At 40.0% G+C, this 10,774-nt stretch overlaps 1 protein-coding gene across 1 annotated transcript; it reads left to right on the top strand.

Moving 5' to 3' along the window:
- Positions 1-320: 320 nt before the first annotated feature.
- On the top strand, positions 321-9,443 carry SMIM10L3 (small integral membrane protein 10 like 3). The gene is made up of 2 exons (XM_075059014.1): positions 321-592; positions 2,133-9,443. Exons 1-2 carry the CDS (start codon positions 407-409, stop codon positions 2,151-2,153), a joined length of 207 nt encoding a protein of 68 aa, XP_074915115.1. The 5' UTR covers positions 321-406; the 3' UTR covers positions 2,154-9,443.
- The last annotated feature ends 1,331 nt before the right edge of the window (positions 9,444-10,774 follow it).

Raw genomic sequence — 10,774 nt, 5'->3', positions numbered from 1 at the left:
CCCCATCCCGGCTGCCGCGCGCGCGCTCCAACGGCCGCCCCTTCCCGCGCTCCCCCCTCAGGCGGGCCGGGCCACGCGCCCGCTCCAACGGCCGCCCCTTCCCGCGCTCCTCCCTCAGGCGGGCCGGGCCACGCGCCCGCCTCAGGCCACCCGCCCGGTGGGGGCGGGGCCCGGCGACGCCCGCTGCCCCGCCCTTCCCCTCCAGTCATGCGCAGCGGGTAGAGGCCGAAGGGGAGGGAGGGCCGTCTGGCGCGTCCGCCGCCCCGACGTGGGGCGTCAGGGTTACGCACGTCCGCACGTCGTCACGGCGGAGGGCTCCTCCCCGCTGGCGACACCCACCGCCGTGCGCGGGGAGGGGGCGGCTGCGGGGCCCGGGCGGCGCGGCGGGGCCGCGGGCGGGGGGTATATGGCGGCGGTTCTGTCCGCCCTGGCTGCCAGGCTCTCCCAGTCGGCCGCGGCCAGGTCCTACGGGGTGTTCTGCAAGGGGCTGACCAGGACCCTCCTCATCTTCTTCGACCTGGCCTGGAAGCTCCGCATCAACTTCCCCTACCTCTACATCGTCGCCTCCATGATGCTCAACGTGCGGCTGCAGGTGGGGGGAGGGGGGGCTGGCGGGTTCGGGTCGGGTTGCCTGAGGCGGCGGCTCGGCAGCCGCTGTCGCTTCTCCCCCGGGTAACGGCAAAGCGCGGCCGGAGGCGTTGCGTGCCCGGCCCTGGGCTGGGGCGGGGGGAGGCCGTTGCGCTGCCTTGTGGTACCGAGGAGACGGTCGGCGGGGCTCCGCGGGGATGCGGGTCCGCTCCCGGGACGTGCCTTTGCCCGGGTCGAGGTGGAAGCTGCTCGGTCTGGACGTTAGCAGCGAACGCGTCGCTGTCTCGTCGGGTCCAGCCGCGTTCCTAAGCCGTAGTTAACCTAAAGACGGCCAATAATTTGTGAATATGTGCGCTGCGGTGGTACGTTCTTGGCAGCCTGCAAGGAGCTAGTAAAATAACTTCCTTCGCCAGTTTGTTTGGTGTTTTTTTTTTAAGTCATGAATAAACGTAGCAGGGAAGATGTAGAGGCAGTTTCAAATAATAATGTCGTTGTGTGAAAATGACAGTTCAGATTTAATTTGCATCTCTCCTGTCTCGAGCCTGTTTTCCACAAAACCTGGAACTCCCTTTGCGCTAGAGACATTGGGAGCTCTCGCCCTTTGTAGGGTTAAAGTTTCATTGGTTTTGTGATGAAATGAAAGCTTTGCTTTTAACTGGCAACAGAAGCAGGCTATGGACTGTCACAGCAAACCTCTGTTCTAGCCAAAGATTGGACACTTTCTCCTCATAAACGTAGCTGTAATGAAAGTTTTGACATCTGGCTAGTGGCCAAGTGCTGAAAGACAAGTCTGGTTGCAGTTTGTGGCTTGTAAAAGGTAAGTTGGAATGGGAAGAGGTTATAATGTGGCGTCTCATATTTTTATTTTTGGGACTCGTCCTACAGTTCTGAAGTTGGAAATTGAGCCATGCTGCCAGGAGTTGTGCACGTAGCTTAGTAACCTTGGTGGCTAAAAATGCCTTGCCTTTGCTTGTTATCTGCGTTGGTACATAATAGTTCTCTTGTAAAAACATCAGCTTGTCATTTGATTACAATCTAGCTAATACCCTCAAACTGTGCTGGTGCAGCCAGTCTGACCAGTTCCCTTTGGGAAGCTGTGCATGGTACATTGTTGATTTCCAGTGTTGTGTGTCTGATTTCAGCGAGCACTTCTGTTCACAGAAAGATTAATATTTGCTTTTCATTTTTAAGCCTCTAATCAGTTACTGTCTGCATTTCTATTGGTTAAGGAGAATGGTACTGTTATGGAGCAGACCTCTCTAGCTGCTCATTTGCTGACTCACTTTGATGCCTGTTAGCATAAGAGAGTTTGTAGCAGATTGAACTGAAACTACAGAAGAAAGTTTATATTTGAGTATACTTCCTACCCCTTTGGATGTGCTCAAGCAGCCTGGAAGCAGACTTGTCTGTTTGGACTGTTAATTTCTGCAGTTGGGTTATTATTTTTCTTTATGGTAAAGATTTTTTTATTTTATTTTTCTATATACTGGGCACCAAGAAACTAGGATATTACTGTAATTACTTCCTGCATTCTTTCTCTTTAGGTCCATATTGAGATCCACTGACTTGTGACTTGGTGTGCTGCTTGCACTGTATGCTGCAACTAGAGTCAATCACACTCTTCAAATTCAGCCTGTCGTGAAACAGCAAAGCTGTACTCGTCTTCTCTAGGACTATGAAGAAAGAAGATTTAAACCAGAAACGAGTATGTGACAGTGGCCCAGATCATCATGAGGCAGCAGCTCACCTGACACACATGCATTCCACGTTGAACAATTCTCAAAATCATAGTAGCAGTTTACAAGAATTTTTTTATTTTAACACCAGGAATTGTTCTCTCCTTAACACTATACCTCTGCCTTCTATTGGCAATGAAATGCCTCTGAGTTTGAGTGAATCAGCAGAGAGGAACTCAAGTGCAGCTGCTCCTTGGAAGGATTCATTTCATCTGCGTTTTTCTTCTGGGAAAGACAGTCTTGATAGAGTTTCTCACTGCATTAATAGTATTTCAGTAATGGGCTGGTTGGAGAAAGCTTGTAGTTTTGCTGGAGACTTTAGCTCATGCTGTCCGGGAGACAACTTTGTATGTTTTGCACACCTCTGGCTGGGAAGTTTGCAGTATAATAAAACACTGCAGTTTCTGGAATTAGAAACGAGCAGTAGCAAAGAGAATGAATCGCAGCTTGCATTTCTTAAAGAGTTGGAGCTTGGTGGACTTCCTGATCTCTCTTCTATTCCAGTTGCCTCACTGAATGAATATGCTGTGGGACTCTTAAACAACCAGAAACCATGTTTTTGTCTTTGTTACTTAAACCTTGTATCTTCAGAGCAAACACTTGGATACAAGCAAATGCTTTCAAATATACAATATGTGACTAATGATTTTAACACCATACAGCTAGTAATTTCTGTGCTAGCTTTTGCACTAGCAGGTCTCTGGTATGCAGTAGTGAAGGTAAAAAAATACTAAGATTTTAATAATTACTATTTTTAACATTAATAGAAACTTAATTAACTATATAACAGAGACAAGGTTACAGTTCAGGTTTTAGTGAGAAGTAGACGGCTAAAGTAAAAATTATACTTGTGTAATTGCTAGCAAAACTGGCTGTTGGAAGAATAGGGACTTTTTTTGTAAGGAATATCTACATCTGAGCGGACAGAACTTAATCTCAAAACTCTTTGGCACTTCTGCAGGTCTGCTGTAATACTAGGCTAGAACCCAGTTTGATTGTTTAGCACAGATCCTTTGTTTTCTTTAGGGTTTGTATTAGTGGAGTGTTCTGGCTACTATTTACAACCATTTCCAATGAAACTGTTTCTTGTAAAATTGAATTCCTACTCTGAATCCAACAGTAACTAATGTATTGGTCCTTAAAACACTTTGAACTGGAAAGCTGTTGGAAGGATGGGCTTCAATACAGCATAATTCTCAGCAGTGTTTCTTTTCAAGGATGGTACTGCTCTAATTTAAACAATATCTCATGAGATTTATTGTGCTACAATAGGCACTATAAACAATTTTCTAAGAGAATGTTTTCTTTCCTTGAAAAGGTGATTGTTATCACTGAAGCATAGTAATAATTTCTGGGCCTGTTGACTTTGGCTTTGGAACAGACTTCTGACAACGGGGTTTGGCAAAGAATGGAGCAAGAATGTTGGAATCAATAGAGCTGCTTGTGAATAAGGATTTGCAGGAATAGGCTCCTGTGGGTACTTAGGTGGAGAAACTCATTGTGCAGTAGGTCAAAGTTTGAACTCAGTGTCCAGAAGTCTCAACAAGAGAGTTGGTGTAGGTGGGCTTAATGTACTCTAGGGGCTCGCCTAAAGAGGGAGGTATTGATATGGTGAGTTAGGATGTGTTTTCAGCTCACCCTTCACTCTGAGTTAGAAGTGAGGACTTAATGCAGAGAAAGCCATGCCAGTGATTCACACACCAAGTATCCTTTTTGCTAGCTACCTTACTTCATTTTGGAAAGAGTAAGTGATGTTGCATTTAGTTTGAACTGAATTCACCTGGAAGGCCAGTAGAGTTTCTAATGTGCTGTTTATTTGGGTGTTAGCACACTTGTGTAGAGAAGTCCTTGATTATGAAGACAAGATGCCGGTTGTCAGTGTTACAGGGAGAAATGCTGGAATTTTTTAACCTTATTTGAGTGCTGGAAGTAAGATATACTACTTTTTGTGTTAAATGATATGTTGTGTTTTTATTATCCCCATTGGTTGGCTATTTCTTCTGGATGTTAGGAGAGATAAAAAGCCATTTACTTCAGTTTAGAAAACAACTTTTTCCCTGGTGTGTACTTTTTAATTGTTTAATTTCTAGAATTTGACCACATGATTACCTGTCACAAAATTACCAAAGGCCTCAAAATAATAATGGATTACATATTGTAAGTAATTATTTTGACAGTAATAGTTTCCTCTTAGTCAAGCCGTTCATACTATTGCCTCCCATCTCCACTGGCAGTTTATCACCCTTGCAGTGGTATTAAACAAGTGTTTGCGGATCAAGATTGCTGAAGAGATGTGGATCTGAAGCCCCAAAACACCAGAAACAAAGACACTTCTCCAGAAGTCAGTGGCTTATTTGAGTTACAGTGTTAAGCTGTTGTCTGCATACAGCTTGACCCAAACAGACACTTGGCAGAGCGGAGGGTAGAGGAATGAAGGTGGGGAGGGGTTGCAGCCTGTTTAAGTTGGCTTGATTGCTAAAGAAAACATTGTGCAACTGCATCTTAATCTCTATAACTAGCTATATAGGTAAAGAAATACTCTTTCCCTGTGTGGTGAGCTTTTTTAAGTTGCACATAAACACGATCCTGCATCCGCAACTGAGTGCTTGAACTTCCTGTATAAAGAAACGATTGACACAGTTGTACCTGTAGTTGTTACTTAAGACCTTGTCCATTCAGCTGAAGGGTTTGGCCTGGAAGATCCTCTACTCTGCTGTACATCATTTGGGAACCACGTATTTGGGGAACCATAGTTACATACAACAGAAACTTGTAGGTGATATTGTCGGATTAATAGGCAAGAGGAGCAGCTAAAAGCATAAAAGCATTAATCCAGTTTTTAATGCACCTATTCTTTGCAGTGATTTTAAAGGCGGGGGGAAGGAGGGCAAAATGAAACATGAGAGAAACCACCTGTAAATTAGAATTTAAATGTGTGTACAGTGGGGTGCCAAGGGTTGTCTCTTTATTGATGACAAGCCTATGCAGGAGGGGATCTTGGAATGTTGAATCATGTTATGTATCACAGTCCTGCTAATCCAGTCCTGTTTTAAGCAAAATTTGCTTTGAGTGAGTGGCCTTTAATCACTTATTACAGGATCACTTTAAATACAATACAGCTAAGCAAAATTATGGAATTTTTTTTGTATTATATGTATATTGAACATAAAATATATAAAGAATATGTCTTAAGTGAGTGGATTTAATCCATTTTGAGATAGTAAATGTACCTTGCCTTGGATTTTATTGCTTAAAACCTAAAAGGTAACTTTTGAACTTGAACATTCCTTCTGAAATTAAAATAAAGTATAGTTTGGTATGTTAAAATCTCACGTAATATACTGCACTTTAAGCTTGGGGAGGCCATAAATTGAAAGCACTGTTCTTGCACTAATAGAACTGTTTGGTGGTGGTGACAATGCTCAAATGGCTTTTACTGTGTGTGTGGAGACTAGCGAACCAGAAGGATGGCAATCCTTTGAAACTGTATATAAATCAAACACTGTATGGTTTAGGCCACTGTTCTCTTCCTACAAATGTTTTGATATTAACTCATCTCAAAAGATGGAAAGGTGTCTCAGCTAAGCCAGTTTGTATGGAGTTTTGTGGCTTCAATAAGTCAGATGTGGAAAGCTTTTTCTGAGTACATGTGCTGTTAGGGCTGAGACTGTCTTGGATGATTATTACAGTACAGAAGAATAACCGTACTTTTAGTAGGGGTAAGGGACCTTTATACTGAACCGGCAGTTGCCTTCTTATTTCCAGTTCCTCTCTCATCTTGCTCTTCTGTTGGTGTTCAAAAGGGGTATTTCTAAGCAAAATGTCAGGGTTCTTCTAAACAACTCATGCTTTCTAAAATTCCATTGATCGTTGTCCAGCTCCTTCCTGCACTACGTAGCAGAGAGTTCTATTTCTGCCATTAGAAAACAAATTAAGTAAGAAAATATTCAGTATTTAGAGAATTGCCTAGTAGTTTCCCATAAATGTACACTTGAGTGGAAATTTACTATATGGTGTACTGCTTTGAAAAAGAAAATATACTTTAAAATGTGTGCGCACAGAGCTCTGCATGTAGATAAGAAGTGTTTTATCACAGTATGATGTTGGAATGCTTATGCAAATGCTTATTTACTTTCTGCCATTACAATGCAAAATGCAGTAGAGATGGTGGTGTACTTCTCGGTGTGATATTAGCTAGTGCAATCTTAGAAATCATGTGTGCATCATCATGTACCATGAGACAGTTTTATCTGTAGACATTTTTTAGCCTTTTGCTTTTTCAGTGTTGGGTTGTTTTTGTTTTGTTTGTTTGGGGTTTGGTGTTTCATTTTTTGGGGGTGTGTTTTGGTGTTTTTGTTGTTTCGTTGTTTGTTTTTTTTTTTTTTTTTAGGACTGTGAAGACTGCACTTTCTTAAACTTTGCCAAAATTTGCTTTCTTTCTCCATTTTTCCTCCCTTGCCCCTCCTTATAGGTATACACACACACTTTTAATTCTTGGAAGCAGCAAGCCTGTACGTACTCTCCTCATATATCATCTTATTGTCAAGTTATTCCTTTTGTTTTTATGGCCTGGTCTTACCTATAGTTTCCTTCTCTTTCTTCCCCATCATTTCTCAGTATAGGCATATGCTGATATTCTGTTCCATTTCAGAAACAATCCCCTGTAATTAATTATGCATAACAAATTGACAGAAACCATGCAGAGATGTAAGCATCCATAGTCTGTCATTAGGGTGTATGGCAAGTGGTATATCTGACAGAGCAATAGGTAGTCAATGTGACATATTTCTGCTTTTTCCCTTCAAAACAGCTGCTTTGATTAAAATATAATTAATTTGAATTTGTAGTACCTCTGTCAGCTGAGAATTGTAGCTAGAATTTGGGGCTTATCAAACACATTGAGGTCAGAACTTAAGAAACAGTTACACTAGCTTCAATGCTCTTTAGGTTTTTAAGTTATTAGCACAACTTTCTGAAAAATTCACATGAATGTACTCGTAATATTTTGAAACTTTTTTCTAAGAGTGTATAGAATAAATGTGTTCTGACACTTGTTTCTGTGATGCACAGTCAGTAACTGGGGAAAAAAGAACTTTTTAGGATTTTTTTTTTTTTAAATATTTGTGATGAATCCCTTTCAGTATCTCAGACTACAAAGCCTCTAATCCTCAAGGAAGAGCTGCATTAGATAGAACTTTGAAATAAACAACTTGTTGCCTATGAAAATACTAATATTTATGATCAGCTCACATACTTAAATACAAGGACATAGATTATCAATCTGCTGATGGTGTGAAAACAAGAAAAATGTGGAAGTGCTAGAATAATGCTATCCTTTACCACCCTGCACTAAGTAAATCCTATTGGTGTGTACTTTGAAACTAATCCTGTATTGCCTTCCAAAATCTCAATTATCTTAGTCTTTTTGGAATTGGTGATACAAGATTCAGACCAAGTAGATGGTTATTTCACTGTTAATGACGAAATAAATTTAAAAGCTAAAACATTTTAGAAAATGGCCTAAGGGACTTCCAGAAAGAAAATCTGCCTTGAAAAGATACAGTTTATTTCTGTGATCTCAATATTTTTATAGTCTGTTTTGCAAATCTCTTTTCTTCCTTCTTTGTGGAAGATCTGTATAAACGTGACAGCAAAAATGGTTAAAACCCAACCATGTAGAAGTATCAGTGTTCTTTAATTTTCTATTTGTATTCAATTTTGCCTATTATCACATATAAAGATACCTAGAAGTAATTTAAGCTTTTATTCTTAAAAGTAGGTAAATCTAATGCTTAGTGCCTGATTCATCACTTGAAGTTGTGTGTTCCGTGAACTTTCTTGAAAATGGGTTCTGCTACCTGCTGGTGACTAACACTAATCTTAAATGCTGACACTTAATACTTCCTCTAAACTGTGATGTTATCCATGCAGAACAATTTTAGTCTATGGCCTTGGTCTTTGGCCCTAATTTTTTTTTTTTTTTTTATTGCAATGTGGGAGATGGAGAGGGGTGGCACAAACCATTCTTGTTTGTTCCAGAGAAAGATGTTTACAACTTTGTACGTATTTTAGAAATTTATTGTAACACTTTTTAACTTGTGAGAGGAGTTTCCATAGTAAACTTGAAACCTCTTGTCCTAATGAGGTGAATACAGACTTTTGAATAATACAGAGTGCTATCTAAGCTTCCAGAAGCTGTTGGTTGTGATGTTGCTCACTTACACCACAGGAGGGAGTTAAACAGCAGTCTTTTAAATATTTTCAGTTACGGCATCATTTTTTCTTAGTACAGTGCATTTCATTTTCTAAATATGGTGACTTTGACTTGTCTTATGGATTGTCACTGCAAATAGGTTAATGTACAAAATCAGTACACAGTGGTTATGTATTGTAACTGTTTACAATTGAACTCTGAGTACCAATTGATGGGTTTTATCAAGCTATTTAAAAACAGAAATAAAAATCTTTTAAAAAATGATCTTTTGTCTGTGCTCAACAAAAGAGCTAGTCTTGGTGCTTCTCATTCCAATTTTTCACTGTATAACTTGTTCAGATGTACTTAAAGATACCATGTTTCTGACAATATAAAGTCAAACAGTGAGTGGCTTCTTCAGAGATACAATTTGAGATGTGTGTTTACCAAATACCAAACAAATTTAAAACCTGTGTGAGAATAAAAGGCCTAAATGCCTTATGCTTGGCCTTGGAAATCTGGTATCTGAGCTCTAGGCTACCTTAATCATGTTAGCCACCACTATTAATTCATTGGCATTCTTTTTACACTTTTTAAAAATTTTTTTATTCACACACCTTAACAAACCAGTTACATTCAATGTAATTCCAAGGTATTTCCTAACTAACTAGCTCTAATCTTGCAAAAGCATTTCATTTTAGAAGGGGAAAGCAAACCATGCTAAATATGTAGAATGGCCATAGCAACTCTTTTGCATAAGTCAGGATAACATTGCTGGATGTTTCTCTTCAGGGTTAAAATCACCTTAGTATGAACAGATATGTCAGACCTCTTGTTTTTGTTGAATAAAATATTCACATTAAAGGAGTGCAATAAACATATATCCTCTGCTTAATGTTGAGCATTAAAAAACATGAAAAAAAAAAGAAAACCCTTACTCTTCACATCTCTTCTGAAAGTTGCTAGCAGCTGACTTTTTGATTCTAGACTCAAAAAGACATCATTAACTTAAAGTTTTTGTTCGATCTCAGGGTCCCTTGATGCCACAGGGGATACATTTTGAGGAAGTATGTTGTTGTTTGCTGTATTCTGAAAAGAAATGGTATTGACAACCCTGAAGAAAAGGCTGATATCTTGAGTACAAAATTAATGTGTACTATTTTTCTTAATGATGAATGCTGAAAGCATCTTTCCCCTCAAAACATGCATATAAACAGAAAAAAAGAAGGGGGGGGCAGGGGGAAAGGAAATTGAACGTAATCATCTAATAATGTCTGTGAAGTTTCGGCACGTGGTTAGACATCCACAGTTAAGAAAGTGCTATCAGTGTGCTCTCTGCACTTCACTGTAGATTACTCATTGCTTTCAGAATTCGCATGGTACATGCTGAAGTAATAATTTCTAATCTCTCTGGCTGCCCGCAATGTTCCAGCCAATCCACTGTGACAGTGATGTGATCTAGCCTTAATTACTCATTTTGTCATCACTTTCAGATGGTTTATCAGTAGTTTTATATGTATTTTTATACAAATGGGCATGACACCTGCAGTACATGGGGAACCTCAAGGAACTCAGAATACTAATTACCAAATAAACTCAGGAATAGACATGCTACCACATGCATATCCAATTCTCTTCCTATTAGGATTTGAAGTGGTTTGAAGTCAGATTCAAGTTGGTGGCCTATGACTTTGTGGTAGTCTTTGTTCATCTCAAACTACAGAATTCTGAGAGACCATCTCATCTGTACAGGAGCCCAAATTTCCTTTGTGCAAATCTGAGATTGCCAGAGGAACCTTTTAGCAGTTCAGCCACATCACAGCATTTATCTCTTCAGTATGTTTCTTAGCTGCTGCCTTTTCTGGCAGATACAATAGCAGCTTAAAATTAAAAAAACAAAACCTCAAACCAAACACAAATACCAAAGATTCTGCTGAAGATACTAACATTTCTTAAGGAGACAATTTTTTAAAAGTAGATAGGGTGCTTTACCTTCCATTCAAAAAGAAATATTGGATGGAGGTCTTGTTATCAAGAACTGTGGTGTGCTTGTAAAAATCATGTTCTAAGTCTCTTGAGCGTTAGGAAGTGCTATGTCTATTTGTTATCACAAGTATTTTCTAGACATATCAAAATACTCCCTTATTTATCTTTAAACTCATAATTCAAAGAAAAGAAAAAAAATCCAAACACATTTTGGAATTCTTTCAGGTATTATGCATTGTTAAAAGTATTCCCAGGGGCAAAGGACCAAAAA

Source organism: Buteo buteo, chromosome 27, assembly GCF_964188355.1.
Source record: "Buteo buteo chromosome 27, bButBut1.hap1.1, whole genome shotgun sequence".
Taxonomy (NCBI): domain Eukaryota; kingdom Metazoa; phylum Chordata; class Aves; order Accipitriformes; family Accipitridae; genus Buteo; species Buteo buteo.
The sequence above is the reverse complement of the archived record's forward strand: the minus strand, read 5'-3'. Positions and strand labels throughout refer to the sequence as shown.